The sequence below is a fragment of the Paroedura picta genome, chromosome 1 (assembly GCF_049243985.1).
Source record: "Paroedura picta isolate Pp20150507F chromosome 1, Ppicta_v3.0, whole genome shotgun sequence".
Lineage (NCBI taxonomy): Eukaryota > Metazoa > Chordata > Lepidosauria > Squamata > Gekkonidae > Paroedura > Paroedura picta.
The window spans coordinates 84,528,619-84,546,538 of NC_135369.1; the positions used below are offsets into that span (position 1 = coordinate 84,528,619).

General features: G+C 47.4%; 1 protein-coding gene across 1 annotated transcript; it reads right to left on the bottom strand.

The window, feature by feature from the left end:
- Nucleotides 1-8,773: 8,773 nt before the first annotated feature.
- On the bottom strand, nt 8,774-12,052 carry LOC143824011 (uncharacterized). Its single transcript, XM_077310841.1, has 5 exons — nt 10,075-12,052; nt 9,522-9,605; nt 9,260-9,343; nt 8,839-8,980; nt 8,774-8,789 (listed from the first exon to the last, which is right to left on the bottom strand). Exons 1-5 carry the CDS (start codon nt 10,694-10,696, stop codon nt 8,774-8,776), a joined length of 948 nt encoding a protein of 315 aa, XP_077166956.1. The 5' UTR covers nt 10,697-12,052.
- Between the last annotated feature and the right edge of the window lie 5,868 nt (nt 12,053-17,920).

A 17,920-nucleotide genomic window follows, 5' to 3' on the forward strand; every position in this document is an offset into this window, starting at 1 on the left:
TCTAGAAAATTGTTGTTTGTAAGGGCTGGTCACTAGTGGGTATGCTGTTGCCAGGATTTTGAAGACATGTCCTTAAGGAGGCAGGGCAATTGTCATTTTCAGAAGTTCATTATTCTGATTTGCTGATGCTGCAATATTTCCTGTGCAGTATCACTGGCTGACATTGCATGGGGAATGCGGAGAAAAAGGTGAGTCATCAGCCACCACTGCTTATATATATGGAATTATGATACAAATAATTATTTTGTATTAGGATTTAGAATAAATCATTTTCATTTATTAGTATATGTGTGTGTGTGTGTATATATATATGCTTGTAAGATATCTTGTAGAAAACTAGCTCCTTGCTGTAGCTAAGGTAATAAGAACTGATTGTTCTTGACTATAGCTCCAAAGTTATTCAGGCAGTCTGTAGATTGGCTGGTTCTGTTTGAGAACTCTTGTCATCTTGTCATAGTTTCAGAACAGAGAGAAAGGCAGCTGCTGTTGTCTGGTGTGGAAGAATGGGGTCAGATCTACAATGTCTTTATAAAACATTAAATGAATAGTCTACCTCTGTCTGACAGACCTCTAAGTGGCAGAGCAGCAGTTTTTCTTGAGATGGGTTGACAAAATAAGTGTCACTTCATGACAAAAACCAGTTGCCAGAAATAATCACATCAGACTTTGTGAACAACTGGAAAACATTTTTGACATTTTATCCCTCCTAGAGATGGTGGACTTATGAACACATGAAACATGCCATTTAAAAACATCAAATATAGATGGGATAATCACAATCTATACTTTCCAGATATGAGTATTTCTATTTCTCAATGTGACCCATTTCTTAAATCCAGAGTCTGGAGCCATGAACATACAAGACAGTTCTTTCTACAAATCTGTAAAAACTCCTAGGTTTGCAGAAAAGCCTGAAACCTAAAATAAAATATTCTTAACAGAATAATACCAGCATATGTTCTTGTAAGAATCAAATTTCCTCTCTAGTGGCCATTGTGAGAATTGTTAAGCAATCACAATTGCATTGCCAGTCTTCAAGCCTTGGTTTGGTAAAGGACAGAAGGACAGGGTCCTTTCCAGGCCTGTTTGGACTTTTAAAGGAAGACTCATCAGCACCAGGCCCAGCAGGAACCGCAAGGCAATCTGATACCACCCAACTGACATCTCTCCCAGGTCATCATGTAATAGTGAGCATGATGCAGCAATTAGAGTTACAGACTAGGATCTGGAAGACTCAGGTTCAATTCTCCCACTCTGCCATGGAAGCACACTGGACAATGGGCCAGTAACAAACCCCTAGCCTAACCTACTGAGGCTGTTGTATGGATACGACTGCCAGAGGAACCTCCTGCGAATTGGTAGGGCCCAGCCATGTGCATTGTCACAGACCTCTGCTTAGCCCTTCAGCTCTCTTGCTCAACCATAGCAGCCTTGAAAGATCCCCCACTCCAAAGGAGTCTGTCTGTCTGTCTGTCTGTCTGTCTGTCTAACCTACCACCTGTTGGGCAGGGGCATGAGGTGCCCAGAGGCACAGGAGGGAACACAGTGCTCAGTTGGCCACTGTGCCCTCCCTTTCCCAGAAAGGGCTGAGCAATCCAGGGCTGATCCGTAAGAAATTTTCACTTAAAATATGTGAAAAATCCGATTCTCACCCACTTTTTTCTTATCAAAGGAAGGGTGAATTTAGCCATTTATTTTAATAAGAATATGACAATTTTGATTGGACATATTATTTTTATATATTAATTACATTTATATAAAACTCTCCTCTGAGGCTCAGTGTGGTTTACACTGAAATTAATGGTATAATACAAAGAATGCCATCATCTGTAAACCACTCCTGCAGAGTGGTAAAAATAAAACAGTAAGGCCTAGGTGGGAGGAAAAAGGGGCAGGGCGAGTCCGTGATAAAAACTCGGAGGGGCCAATTGGGAATGGCCCGTCTGAGTGTCAGTCCGGGGCCAATCCCGATTGGCCCATCCGAGTGTCAGTCAGGAGCCAAGTGGCCAATGGGGAGCCATGCATAGCACGGCTCCCCATTGGCCACTTGGCCCATCCTGGACTCCGAGGTAAGGGGGCCGGGGAAATAGGCCATGTCGAAGACGCGGCGGCCCTGCTCTTTTCCCGGTGGTGAGCCCAGGACCTTGGCCAGGGAGGGGGGTGGCGGGAAGGCTTCGAAGTTCCCAGAAGAGCAGGCCCGCCGCATCGGAGACACGGCCTGCTCCTTTCGCTGTGCAAAAGCTGGCACCTCGGGGGGAGGGGGAGGGGGGAAGGCATCGGCGCAATGAGAAGAGCAGGCCCGATGTGTCGGAGACGCATCGGGCCTGCTCCTTTCACTGCACCGAGGCCAAGGGGAGGGGCGGAAAGGCTTGGCCGTGGTGAAAACAGCAGGCCTGCCACATCAGAGATGGGCCGAGAGATGAGGAAAGGGGGCGGCGGGGACACCGCAGTGGGGGGTGGCTCACAAGGAGCCCTGTGAGCTCCCCAGCCCCACCAGTGCCCATGCTAGCGCCCATTGTATTTAAAAATACAATGGGCTTTATCCCTAGTTAGAACATATAATAATTGAAAACAGGTAATATTTCTAACAGTAAAGCTCATAACAATAGAATGTTTAACATTTAATGTTTAACGTTTAATTACAATTTCTGATTCTTCAGCTCATTATTTTGTGTTTTCCAGTGCTGTGGTTTGAAACCCTGTCTCCAAGATGTAGTTGCTGGTGGGAGGGGTCTCTAGGATCAGATTGGAGTATTACTTCATTGGCCTCGATCAAAAGCCTGGTGGAAGAGCTCTGTTTTGCAGACCCTGCAGAACTGTTTTAGTTCTGGTATGGCCCTGATCTCTTCGGGGAGCTCATTCCACCAGGTGGGTGCCAGGATGGAGAAGGTCCTGGCACTGGTTGAAGCCAGACAAGCCTCCCTGGGGCTAGGGAACACCAATTTATCGGTGCCTCCAGAGCATAGTGCACTTTGGGGGGCATAGATGGAGAGGCAGTCCCTCAAGTACTCAGGGCCCAGACCACATATGATCATGAAGGTGATTACCAGAACCTTAAGCCTTATATGGTATTCAACTGGTAATGTGCAGCAGTTGGAGTGTGGATCAAGGATAAGGCCTGTGTAGAGCAAGTTACAGAAATCCAGCCTAGAGGTGAATGTCACTGCGGCTAGGTGTTCTGGGGACAACTAGAGCACTAGTAGCTTAGCTTTGCACAGGCGGAAGAATTCCAGCCTTGTTAATCTTGTGACTTGCTCCTTCATGGAGACGGAGGTGTTGAGGATCATGCCCAGGTTCCTGGCTGAGTGTGCAACTGATAGTTGCACCCCCTCCAGGTAGGACAAGCGAACTTCCATGCTTGGGCCCTTTCTGCCAAACCAGAGGACCTCCATCTTTGAAGGATTTCGCTTCAGATGACTCTGCTTGAACCAGTCCGTCACAGCTTCCAGACATCTGTCTAATGAGTCTAAGGGTGAGCCAGGGTGACTGTCCATCATGAGGAAAAGATGGGTGTCATCTGCATATTGGTGACATTCCAGTCTGAGCCTCCTTATCAGCTGGGCGAGAGGGTGCATGAAGATATTGACTAGGATTGGGGAGAGAACCACTCCTTGTGGCATCCCACATTGGAATTGCCAGCGAAGAGATTGGCTGTCTCCAATTGCTACCCTCTGTCTGCGACCCTGGAGAAAACAGATCAGCCATTGAAGAGAAAACAGATCAACTCAGATCCCTGGGTTGGCTAGGTGATGAGCTAACATCTCATGATCTACTGTGTCAAATGCTGCTGAGAGGTCGAGTAATATTAGCAGTGCTGACCAGTCTCAGTCCAGCTGGTGGTGGAGGTTGTCCATCAAGGTGACCAGTACTGTCTCAACCCCATGGCCAGGCCAAAAGCCCGACTAGGGCCGAAGCTTCTTCCAGGAATGCTGTCAGTTGGACTGTGGCAGCCCTTTCCACTACCTTCCCTAGAAATACTAAACAGGGCGGTAATTGACAGGCTCCTGCAGATTCAGAGATGTTTTTGTCAGCAGAGACCATACCACTGCCTCCTTCAGACCCTTCGGGAATTCTCCAGCTGAGAGGAAGAGGTTGATTATCTCCTGAAGGGGGCCCCTATACACTCATCTGACCTTTTGATCAGCCATGAGGGACAGGAGTCTAGGGGGCATGTGGTTGGCCTCATCAAAGACAGTTTCCTGTCTAGTTCAGTCAGTTATTGTAATCTGAAGCTGTCTAGTCTTTCCTTCAAAGGCGGCCAAGGGGCCTCTAATTCTTTTTCTGTTTATAAAGTTGGCAGAAGGTCATGGTGGAGTGTCAAGACTTTATCCACAAAGTAGCTCACAAAGGTAATATCCAATTTGTCTCTGTTTTGGCACCCTTCTTCAAGGATGGTGAGTAACCAAACTACCCTAAATAATTAGGGTGTATTGCGTGGTACACCACCCAGTTGGCTAAGCTCTTACCGGAACCCCACTCAAAGCCAACACATTCTATGCCTGAGGTCGACGGCGCAGGGAGGGCTCTGAAGGATCCTGTGTTGAGCAGGGGGTTGGACTAGATGGCCTGTATGGCCCCTTCCAACTCTATGGGCCATTTCGCACAGAGCTCAAAGTTGCTATTTGGTTGCCGTTTGTGAAAGCGCTACTTCAAGTAGCGAAATGTAACTAGCCGTGCCCGTAACGCACAGCTGCGGTTTTTGCGGAATTTGGCACTTTCACTTCTCGCCACTTTCGTAACCCACAGGCTTCCGGTTCTCCGTCTTATCGCTACAAAGGAGGTCCCTTTTTAGCGCTTCTGGCCTCCCGTGCCCGTCAATCAAACTGCAGGCACACCTTTGACCTCGACCCTGAAGCCGAACTTGTCGGGGTTCCCTTTTTTTTTAAAAAACCCAGGAAACCCCGTAGCAACGCGTTATCGTCCAATCATTGGCGCCCTTGGAACGTGTTTTCTATTGTTTTCTAGGAACCAGATGCATTGACATGTTTGATTGGTTAATCCCCGCCCACAGTACACGCCCACAGGTTACCTGCTTATATGCACCTGGGCAGACACGCGGTCGGCCTCACTCTTTTGTTTGCGTAGCCTACTGCCCGCAGCACAGGTCAACGTTGCAATGGAGAGGCTTATTTTTCAATTGCTGGCTTACATGCTCGCGGTGGTCCAGCGCATGAATATCGCCTTGTCGCGTCGGACGTCTGCTATCGCGGAGTACCGAGAACGGGTGGCCGGAACGCTGACCAGCAGCAGAAGACGTTCTGTAAGGGTAACCATGGCGGCCAAGAAACGCTGGCAAGCTCTGGCAGAGGTCCGGTTCCCCAGACAGTTCTGGGTGGACGAACGATCCTCTGACTGGTGGGAGAATTTTGTGTGGACTCGCTGGGATGATGACCACTGGATTGCCAACTTCAGGATGTCGAGGGGGACATTTTTTGAACTCGTGGAGGCTCTACGTGGACGCATGGAGAGGCAAGTCACTGGCATGCGGCGCCCCGTTCCAGTTGAAAAAAGGGTGGCTGCCGCATTGTGGTACTTGGCCACCCCTCAGTACTTCCGGACAGTAGCCCAGCAATTCGGACTCGGAGTCACTACGGTTGGCGATATCCTTAAGGAGTTCTGCCTCGCCATGGAGGCGGAATTGTTCAGCAAAGTCGTGTGCCTCGGAGACCGGCTTGGAGCGGTGAGTGTCATTCTATCCCCTTTGCCCTTTAAATTTTTTTTCTTGTTTGACAGGTCAGCAACGAAGACGCGATACACCCCACGCTGACATGCCATGGCTTATATTCTTTTCTTTCCCTTATTCCAGAGTATGGACGGGTTTGCCAGGCTTGGATTCCCGCATTGTTTTGCGGCCGTCGATGGAAGCCACATCCCTATCCGTGCCCCCGGGGGAAGCATAAAAGAGTACGGGAACAGGAAGGACTTTTGCTCTGTTCTCCTGCAAGGAACAGTGGACTTCTCCGGCCGGTTTATCGATGCCGAGGTGGGGTGGAGTGGCAGGAGGCATGATGCCCTTGTTTTCAGGGAATCCAACCTCAGGAAAGCCATGGACGAAGGGGTCTTTGTTCCAGGAAACCCCACCGCCACCATTGAGGGCGTGCGTGTGCCGGCGTTGGTCCTCGGGGACGGAGCCTACCCATTACGACGCTGGCTCATGACTCCCTACAAGCGGCCAAGGACGGACGTGCAGAGCCACTACAACCTCAGTCACTCCCGGGCAAGGAATGTAGTGGAGCGTGCCTTTGGACGTTTGAAGTCACGGTTCCGTTGTTTAATGTCACGACTCCATGTACATATTGACAATGTGACTCCGCTGATAATCGCATGTGTGATTTTGCACAACATATGCGAGGACAAGGGACATAACATCCCCTTCCCTGAGGACGAACCTGAACCTGTAGTCCTTCAGGATACACAGGACATCCCTGAAGCAAGGAGAAAAAGGATATATGCTGAGGGGTGCAAGGTTCGGGACGCCATAGCCACCCACATCTACAGAAACAGGAGGCGTGTTTAATTGTTTTTCCTACTCTGTTGTTGAATAAAGTTTTGTGTTCTTTGTTTAACCTTGTCTTGTGCGGTTTGTGTACTTTGCCAGCAAAAAAACGGGGATTCTCTGGTCCAAAAGCACTTTGACAGCCCTAAATGCTAACTCCCCACTGAAATTGACAAACACAATACGGAAGCGCTGAATGGGGAAAGTTCGGGGAGGCGGGTAGCCAGGAAGTATTGGCGACCCCTGTCAAACCGGAGGATCAATCCACTCATGTTCCAAGGAATAATTTTATTGGTGGGCAGCTTTGATACATTTAAAAAACGGGGTGGTCGATCGGAGCAACGCACGTTCGTTCCCTAACCGTCATTCCGAAGATGCCGAAGCCACGGAAGGGCTCCTTCTGGCAGCGCGCCGAGGCTGAGGCACTTCTGGAGCTTGTGCTACAATCAAAAAGTGTTGGCCGCCTAATGGCCAGCACCCATTGCCACACCAAGGGTGCCTACCTGGTGTTGGCTTCAAAGCTGAGGGAGAGGGGCTACGTCCGGACCTGGGAGCAGGTCCGGACAAAATTCAAGCGCCTTAAGCTGGACTTCCTAAACAGTCTGGAACAGTGGGGGGGGATCCCGCAGCCAAGTGGGAGGACGGTCTTCCACGACCAGATGGTTAAAATATGGGAGAAGGCTGGGAAGCCCCCCCTGGACATGAGGAGGCATATGGGTGAGTGCTGCCCTCGTTGTGTTTTGCCCTTAAACATGCATGGAATGACTAGCTGCCTCTTTCCCCTACTGTCCCCAATGAAATTCGAGAAAGTATTTAGATGCTGTCAACCCCCTCAGACTTAGCCAGCCAGTACTGTAGAACCACTTTGGTTATGCGCTTAGACTCTAACTGTGGTGTGTCCACCTGCTGTGTTTCATCTCTGTTTTGTGTGCTTTTAATTATGATTTGTCTTTTTCTTTGCCCAGCCACACAATCACCATCCAAGCTGGCAACAGCACCTGAGCGTGAGGAGGGGGAGGAAGAGGGACCTTCCACCTCGGGACAGGCTGCAGGTGAGAGTTTTATGCCTGTGCGGGAGACCCATGTGTGTGTACCCCCATGGAGCCATATGGGAGCCTGCTGTGATGCTCCCATTTGAAGTGTTATTAAATTCTTTGTTTGATTTCTATAGCTGAAACTGTGGAGGCAAGGCTGCGTGCCATGGAGGCCAGAGTTACTTCCCTGGAGGCTCAAGTGGCAGAGCTGAAAGGGGAGATTGAGCAGCACAGGCAACAGAGGGAGGCGGAAGAACGTAGGTTATGTTCCCCACTGCCCAACTCATCTCACACTGTGGCTAAGGCCACTTAAAAGTGTATGCATGTAAACTAAAGAAATTTGAAAATATGTGTGGTACTAATGTGTACTTTTTCTCCCTCCCCACAGTTAAGAAGAAGGAGGACGAAGAGCTCTTCCGGCGCAAAGTTAGGGGGACCGTGGGACGGCTGTGCATGAGAGTTAGGGCGATGGAAGGGGCTGGGGAGGGGAGCGGTGGGAACTGAGTTTTGTTTCCTGTTTGTGTTTTGGGGTAGGGGTTGGGGGGGGGGGCTCCAAGTTTCATTCCCTAATGTTTTTCCCCTGTTAAATGTATACCTTTGTTAAAAAAAAATAGGTTTTCCAGGGGGGTGGGGGGTGGTGGTGCTGGTGGGGCTCCAAGTTTCATTCCCTAATGTTTTTCCCCTGTTAAAATGTTGTTTAAAATAAAATGTTATTGCAAATTTTATAACAAGACTCCAGTGTGACTTCTTAAACTCGCACATATTTAACCCCACACCACACTCCTAAAACTCCTTGAACTAACACCCCTCCAACCTCCAACCCACACAGCAGTACCACAATATACACAATCACTAGAGAGGCCGCTTTCAGCCTTGCAGATTCTACAGTAGGGTACACAGAGACAGAGTCAAAAATATAAACTTTATTCAACAAACAACAAAACACAGATAACATGAAATAGAAAAAGTGGGCAAAACTAGGAGGGGGAGTACTTGTCTGCTGGTTTAATTTTTCTCTTTCCGAGAATAGTCCTCCTTCTTGTTTGGGTGGAGGCATTCTGAGAGGGAGTTGGTGGGGTGGGTGCTGGAAGTGGTGGTGTTGGTGTGGGTGGTGGTGGGGGGGCGATTTGTGGAGGGTAGGCCCTTTCCATGACCGCTACTGCCCTCTCCATGAGTCTCCTTATCAGTCGCACCTCCTCCACGCCTTCGCGTAGGATTTGGTTTGTCTCTCTAAGGACTGCCCTCAATTTTCTCCCCTCCTGGGCAATGAGTGTGAGCATGGCTTGGTCATAGCAGTGCTCAAGGAGCCTCTCTCCCACGCTTGTCAAGACTGAGACGCGCCTCAGCCTGCCGCGTTCCCTCGTAAGCCTCTCCTCTGCTGGGAGCGCACCTCTAGGTGGTGGGCTGCCTGGAGGCAGGGGTGGTTCCTCCTCCTCATCTGAAAGAACCTCTGTTGGCAAAAAATGAGAAACAAAACTGTTAGTAACATCAAAAAAGTCAAAACACACCATGGTGGACATGGTGTCCTTTTTTGTCCCCGTGTTTTCCTGCCAAGAATTTAAACAATCCCCGGTGAGCACATGGCTATTGTTTGTTTGCCCATGTTGTGCTTTTACTTTTGCCTACTTTCACAGCAGGACTCTCAACAATTAAAAGGGAGCACATGGTTAGTGCCTAGCGACATTGTCCTGCAGCTATGGCTCGAAAGGAACAGGTCATGCACGCTCACCATCTTGAATCTGTATCCGCCTGCGCCGGGCAGGAGGTCCAAGCACCCCAGGCTGTTCCTCCTCCTGTGTTCCGGGTATGAAATCTGCAAAAAAAGGAAAAAAAAAAGATCTAGGACCAAAGGGTGGCAAAGCCAGCTTCAAAGCCTACACCAGCAACGCAGAGGGACTCTCTTCTTTCTCTTAGCAGTGCTGCTGCCCTGCACAAACAGAAAAGCACAAAGCAGTTAAAACAGCCCCCCCCCTATTTTTACTAATACTTACCAATGTTAGTTGATGCCCCCGAATCACTATCCACGTCAGGTGCTGCTGGAGACTCTAGGGGCCCCGTCCCTGGCAACTGTGTCTCTGTGGACAAGAGCAGAAAATAGTGAAAAATGAGCAAGCATACACCATGAACCACAAAGCAAGCTCCCAAAGTAGTGAGCCAAAGTACTGCAGAAGGCCTATGGGCGAGGCATGCAGCAAATATTTTGGGGCTGTGGGTTAAACATGACCGTTTAAAATACTAACCACATCAAGCACTCCACAGCCAACCATCTTATTAAATCTTTTAAAAATTAAAATTAAATTATAACATTAAAACCGTTTCAAATAGTAACCACAGCAAGCACTCCACAGCCTACCTTCTTTTAAAATCTTTTAAAAATTAAATTATAAAATTATAAAATTAAAACCGTTTCAAATAGTAACCACAGCAAGCACTCCACAGCCTACCATCTTATGCGTTGCAACGAACACACGAGAAAACGATGCCCAAACGTCAGAACACACATTTGCTCAAAAGGAAATATAAAATAAAAAGAAAATCACTTACCGGAGGCAAGGGGCGTTTGCTCAGGAGCCTCCTCTTGCTCCCCAGGAGCGATGGCGATCAGGTCCAGCGTTACCGATTCCGCGGCTCGTTGCTGGACGGGGGGTGGAGGGCGAAAGCTGGACGAGGTTCCCTCGCCGGGATCCTCCTCAGCGGGTGGTTCCTCGACCGGGGCAGCCGGCTTCCGAACCACCTTAAGGCTCCGGCCGACGCGCTTCGGCCTGCCGGATCCTTCCCCGTCCCCGTACAGCTGGCGCTGCTCCTCGAAGTAGGGGCAGGTAACCTTTTCGTTGCCGGAACCCTTATTATGGTTCACGGCACGCATGTACTCTGCCCTCATTGTCTTGGTCTTCGACCGGCATTCAAGGCCGGTCCTGTTGTGGCCCAGGGCGCGCATCTTAATAGCCACTTGTTCAAAAACCTCCCTATTCCTGTGGGAGGACTGGAACGCGTCCTGGATTTTCTCCTCCGAGAAAATCCCGATCAGGTCCCTGATCTCCGCGTCCCTCCAAGTAGGGCCACGGCCGGTTGCAGGGACGGACGAGGCTTGAGAAGACGATTCCATGTTGCTTTCGCTAGTAGCTGAGCAAAATGGTGGTGGGAGGTGCAGGGTGCAACGGATCATATACCTTCCCGCACACAAAGACAAAGGGACTAGCCGGCTCCTGATTGGTGGAGGGCAGCAGGGGACACGCACATTGGCCACATCAGGTCACATGTCACGTTCAAAACTCCTCGCGCGGGAACAGGATCTGCTCCTAATGGCCAGATTGGCGCCCTTGTTGTTTGACTTAACGCATGCGCGTATTCGTTTACACGCGAGAAGAGCAGTTTGAACATGCAGCGGGAGCCATTTTAGGAAAATGTCCGCCATTACACAAACGCATGCCGGTGTTCAACCGAGAGCAAGTGCGGCAGTACTCGGCAGTTCCCCAATAATATTCACCAGCCACAGCATAAATCAACCAAACATGACATGTTACTGGCGTACGTTCGTTGGCACGCTCAGAGGAATGTTTTTTAAAATGAACGGGGGACGGCGACTCCGCTTGCCGGAGGTCTAGCCGCCAATGGAAGGGGTTGTCCGCACCCAAGCACAAGCACGCACCGGGAACCACACAAAGACCCACTACACATAAGCCGCCCCTCATGATATCACCACGAATCATGTCTATTGAACCCCTGTAAGCTAAGCAGGAGACTGCGAGCGGCGACCGTTCGTTGGCACGCTCAGAGGAAAATTTTTTAAAATGAACGGGGGACGGCAACTCCGCTTGCCGGAGGTCTAGCCGCCAATGGAAGGGGTTGTCCGCACCCAAGCACAAGCACGCACCGGGAACCACACAAAGACCCACTACACATAAGCCGCCCCTCATGATATCACCACGAATCATGTCTATTGAACCCCTCTAAGCTAAGCAGGAGACTGCGAGCGGCGAACGTTCGTTGGCACGCTCAGAGGAAAATTTTTTAAAATGCTCCCTGTACGTTGACTCCGCTAGGACTGGCCGATGGTAGACGGGGTTTTAAGCTTTGGGCAAATTTTGGGAACGTGACGGTGTGTGCCACTGTGCTTGTGAAAAACTCTTGTGGTGTCCGGGCAGAATTTCCGAAAGTGATCGTGCTTGAAAGCCAGTCGCTGTCCCGTTGCCTCGTAGATCCCCGCTCGCTCGGAGAAAAAAAAAATGGCGAACAGTTCGCCGGAAGTTTGGAGGACAGGCTCGGGAGGAGGGACTTTGAAGAACCCGCAACAATGGTAACGCACAGGTCTTTAGCGCTAGTGTTGCAGATTGGTTGCAGGAGTGTATCGCTATCCGGAGGGTGAATCCAGTTTTCTGGATTCCCCTAGAAGCGCTACAACGAAGCGCTTTTGGCGGTTCGGTTTCAGGATTGTTGCAGATTGTTTACGACGTCGTGCGTTATGGCAAATTAGTAGCGTTTTCAATCAGCTACCATTGTGCTATTTTTAAGCCGTGGGAAATGCCCCTATGATTCTACGATTCTAAGGAGTAATCCTCCTGGGTTAGAACTGTCACCCCTCCCCCCTGCACCATGGTCCATGACTGAAATATTAAATAAACAAAAAACCTGTAAGACTGTTACTCTGAAATATGTTTCAGAATATAGCTATGCTGGTTTGCAGTAGAATGGTTAGCTTCTCTGAAATATATTCCTTTGGTTATGGCTTTTTAATTAGAAAATTACAGTGAAAAGGTTAAAATTGTTCTCATTCTTTATCTTATTTTCCTGTAGCACTGAATACAAAAGTTTATGCCTAATCATTTTCTGCTTCTGATTTGTAATTTAATTTTTTCTCTTACTCCTCACATGGAGAAAAATGAAATAAAAGAAGGGGGGAAAACAAAGAAGAAAGTCTTGGAAAGAGCTCTTGTTTTCCAAGCGTCTGCTACAGCTGTTAATTTGTGGAAAACCTCAGTGGAAACTAAGCAAGATGGCAGCCTCATTTGACATGAGAATTCGGAAATGGCCTGGCTCCAGCCCTTGGCTGGTTCTGGGGCTTAGGTTTCAGTGCCAGAATTCCAAGTAGTGTCATGCCATTTTTACAGATAATGTTGATGCAGCTGTGGAGGCCTCTGATGCTCTTCTTTAATGTGGATTTCTCACCACACACTCAAAATGAAGCCTCATTGAATTGTAATGTTTCTCTTTGCTCGATAGATTATGGTGAATGTGTTTGAGGAAAGCTGAAAGTAGGGTTTATTTGGGTTGTTTATAGAAATGGGATCTATCCAAAACCTCAGAAAGTCATGAACTTTGGCAAAGTTATAAGCTGAATTTGAACTTTGTGGTTGAGGAAAATTCTTAGCATTTCTCTCACATGGACAAGTATTTTTCTGGACTCAGTAGCTGACTAGCATGTTTTAAGAAGGGTACAGCACTAATTAAGAGCTGTGCTATATTTTGTTCCTCCAATGAACTTTTTATTTGAACATTATTTGTTTGTAAAACAGTTTTTCAGTATAATATGAGGATTTAATACAATGCATGCCAGGTTGGGGCTATTCCAGGAGATTTGGGAGGGGATCCTCAAAAGGGTACAATGTCCCACAGTTCACCCTCCAAAGCAGCCATTTTCTCCAGGGGATTCCCAGGTCCCATCTGAGAATTCAGTGGGGTGCAATAAGTTCCTGTTAGAGCAGTTCCTCAGTGCTTTCTTGGGAGGTGGTGGGTTCTCCTTCTTTGGAAGTTTTTAAGCAGTGGCTAGATAGTGATCTCACAAATGCTGATTTTATGAATTTAGGCAGATTGTGAGTGCGTGGACAGGAAGGGATGTGTCAGTGTTTATCTCATGTGGCTCTTCCTTGCATACCCAGGGAATTGATTATCACCACTGTGGAATGGTAGGTGGATTCCCTCCCGACCAGGCTGTATTCTAGAGATGTTTGGTGGAGGAATCCCTTGGGGGTCACTATAGGTAGGCAGGTAGTTGTGAGTTCCTGCATTATACAGGGGGTTGGACTAGATGACCCTAGAGATACCTTCCAACTCTATGATTCCATGATTCTGTGATTCAGGAGCATCCATGTGATGACTTTATCCATCCTGCATTTCTTCCCACTTTGCTGCAATCTTCCCATAATCTGGTTTGGTATTACCTTCTTGGAAACATCACAGAATAACTTTGGATGTTGTGTGTTTGCAAAGGTGTACATTATTGCAGGCTGCTGTTTGGACTGGAATAATTTACTATATTTAAAAATGGACTGGTCAAAAGTTGATAACTAAATTGCACATCCCTAATCTTTAACTGGACATTAATAATGTGCTGTGTGATCTGCAGAGCCAGATCACTGCTGTTCTCCTAGCATTTGAATAATAGGATCTTGGGGGTTGTGTGGATCGTGTGCAAGTTCACTGTCAATGCAACCAGCTGCAAGAAGAAGATGAAGTGCTTGGTGCCTCATGAGGTCTCTACACCCTACATTATTCTATTGTTCTGCTTAAGCTTCATGTGCTTGAGCCACAGATAAGCAAAGGAATTAAATCAATAGAAGAATAAAACACTTGCATTTCTAACTGTTAACCTGTTCTATGATGTTAAGGTAGGTATTGGTTCTGAAATCTTGAATATTACCACATTTCAAGGAATAGTAATCCATTTAAAGGAATAAATATTCTTGTTGTTTCAAATAGCAATGTTACAGCTTAAGATGTGTGTCATAATTAGACATGGAGATAAGAAAAAATGGTTTTGGCTCATTTGGACGGGAGAACAATGTGGGCCATTCTGCATCCGTTAAATGTAGTTAAATGCTTACCTTATGAAACAGTTTCCATTAGATGATGTGAAAACACAGCATAGTAGGTGCAGGGGAGCACTGACTGAGACAGGGATGGTTTGCCCCCATAGGGGTATTTACAGGAGGGTAGTTCAGGCAGGAAGGGGGGTTCACATAGGAAGAGACTATTGATCTAAAAAGACGTGAACAGCGTGGATACCTCTGATCTGCCTTACAGTTGTTCTCTGCAGTAAATTTCCAGCATAAGAGAAGGTTCTCAGTGTTCTCGCAGCAGAGGAGGGATTGCCATAAAGTTTGCCCAAAAGACCAGGGGAGGTTCAACTAGTAGAAGGAAAAAGGGGGGTTGGTGGAGCTCATTGTTGTTGTTTGCACCTACTGCTTCAGTGACTCCATCCAGCCACCTCATTGTCTGTTGTCCCCTTCTTCTTTTGCCCTCATTCGCTCCCAGCATTAGGCACTTCTCCAGGGAGTCCTTCCTTCTCATGAGGTGGCCAAAGTATTTGAGTTTCATCTTCAGGATCTGGTCTTCTAAGGAGCAGTCAGGGCTGATCTCCTCTAGGACTGACCGGTTTGTTCGCCTTGCAGTCCAAGGAACTCGTAAGAGTCTTCTCCAGCCGCAGAGTTCAAAAGCCTCAATTCTTTCTCGGCCTTCCTTATGGTCCAACTTTCACAGCCATACATTGCAACTGGGAATACCATAGCCTTGACTAAACACACTTTTGTTGGCAGGATGATGTCTCTGCTTTTTAGGATGCTGTCTAAATTTGCCATAGCTTTCCTCCCCAGGAGCAAGCGTCTTATAATTTCTTTGCTGCTGTCCCCATCTGCAGTGATCTTGGAACCCAGGAAAATAAAATCTGTCACTACCTCCATTTCTTCCCCATCTATTTGCCAGGAATTGAGAGGGCTGGATGCCATGATCTTCGTTTTCTTGATGTTGAATTTCAAGCCAACTTTTGCACTCTCCACCTTCATCTGCATCAACAGGCTCTTTAGTTCCTCTTTGCTTTCTGCCATTAGAATAGCATCATCTGCATATCTGAGGTTGTTGATATTTCTTCCTGCAATCTTGATCCCAATTTGTGACTCCTCTAATCCGGCCTTTCTCATGATGTGCTCCTCATACAAGTTAAATAGGCAAGGCGACAGTATACATCCTTGCCGAACTCCTTTCTCAATTTTGAACCAATCAGTGATTCCATGCCCGTTTCTCACTGTTGCTTCTTGACTTGCATATAAGTTTCTCAAGAGACAAATAAGATGCTCTGGTATTCCCATCTCTTTAAGAACTTGCCACAATTTGTTGTGCTCCACACAATCAAAGGCTTTAGCATAGTCAATGAAGCAGAAGCAGATGTTCTTCTGGAATTCCCTAGCTTTCTCCATGATCCAGCATATGTTGGCAATTTGATCTCTAGTTCCTCTGCCTCTTCGAAATCCTGCCTGTACTTCTGGAAGTTCTCGGTCCATATATTGCTGGAGCCTAGCTTGTAGGATTTTGAGCATAACTTTGCTAGCATGAGAAATGAGTGCAATGGTGCGGTAGTTTGAACATTCTTTGGCATTGCCCTTCTTTGGGATTGGAATGTAAACTGACCTTTTTCAATCCTGAGGCCATTGTTGAGTTTTCCAAATTTGCTGGCATATTGAGTGTAGCATTTTTACTGCATCATCTTTTAAGATTTTGAATAGTTCAATTGGAATGCTGTCACCACCACTAGCTTTATTGTTGCTCAGACTTCCTATGACCCATTTGACTTCACATTCCAGGATGTCTGGCTCCAGGACAATAACCATCATGGTTATTAGGGATGTTAAGCTCGCTCTTGTATAGTTCCTCTGCATAATTTTGCCACCGTTTTTAATCTCTTCTGCTTCTGTGAGGTCCCTACCATTTTAGTCCCTTATCTTACCCATCTTTGCATGAAACATTCTCTTCATATCTCCAATTTTCTTGAAAAGATCTCTGGTACTCTTCATTCTATTGTTTTCTTCTATTTGTTTGCACTGTTCATTTAAGAACGCATTCTTATCTCTTCTAGCTTTTCTCTGGAATTCTGCATTCAGTTGGGTGTATCTTTCTCTTTCTCCCTGGTCTTTCACTTCCCGTCTCACCTTAGCTATTTGTAAAGCTTCCTCAGACAGCCATTTTGATTTCTTGCATTTCTTTTTCTTTGGTATGGTTTTAGTTGCTACCTCTTATACAATGTTGTGAACCTCCATCCATAGTTCTTCAGGTACTCTGTCTATCAGATCTAATTACTTAAATCTATTTGTCACCTCTACTGTATATTCGTCGGGGATATGATTTAGTTCATACCTGAGTGGCCTAGTGCTTTTCCCTACTTTCTTCAATTTAAGCCTAAATTTTGCAACAAGAAGCTGATGATCTGAACCACAATCAGCTCCTGGTCTTGTTTTTACTGACTGTATAGAACTTCTCCATCTTTGGCTGCAGAGCACATAGTCAATCTGATTTCTGTGTTGACCGTCTGGTGATGTCCATGTGTAGAGTCGTCTCTTGGGTTGTTGGAAAAGACTGTTTGCCATTGTATTCTCTTGACAAAATTCTACCAGCCTGTGCCCTGCTTCATTTTGTACTCCAAGGCCAAACTTGCCTGTTATCCCGGTTATCTTTTGGCTTCCTACTTAATCCTTTATAATACTGATTTCACTGAAAATCATATTTCCATATTCCAAGTGGGATAAAATGTAAGACTGTGTGTGTGGGTCTGTGTGTGTGTGTGAAAGGGCATTTATTTATTTTTATATTTATTAATTGCCACTCCCAGCCAGCTGGCTTGAGGTAAGTGAGATAAACATTCCCTTTCCCAACCCATCCCACCTATCTCCCCCATCTCTTCAGTGGGACACAGGGTCCCGTGGCCTATAGGAAGGGCACTTGGAGGAGAGACCTAATGATGTTCTGCCATCTGGCTTCAACCAAGCATCTGGTGGAAGAGCTCTGTTTTACAGGCCCTGCAGAACTTTGAAAACTCCTGCAGTGCTCTCATGTCATGTTCCCGCTGCCACCTCCCATCTCCCAAGAGTTGCCACAGCAACCAGGGCCTGCAGCTGAGTCAGCTCTGGCAGAAGAGAGGGGCCTCTGAATGTGCTGCAGGGAAAAGCAGCACAAGTCAGCCAGGCTCTTCCCAAGAGGCATCTTTGGTGCAACCGCAGATGCATTCCAGCCCTGACAGCTCACCTGAACGATGCAGCCAAAGCAGAAGGGCGGTGTTTGCTGAATGCGGAGGAACCAGAGACTGGAGGCATACTGTCAAAGTAGATGGGGCTCAGCTGGGATAGCTCCTGGGGAAGATGAGTGAGTCCTCCCCCAGGTGCTTCCAATTATCTGGGCTGCTTTTAGGTGAGACAGCAGCAGCTCTTTGGCGTGGATGCAGTCTATGCAGAAACCCTCCTGTCCGGCTTGGATTTCTTGGTCTGCAAATTTCTGACTCCCATTGGCTTCCTGACTCCTGGCAAATGGCTTTTGACTTTACACCTGGTAATTGGACTGGCTTTGTTGAATATATGCTTATCTGGACTCTGACCTTGGCTTTCCTTCAACTACTCTTTGCCTCGCCCTT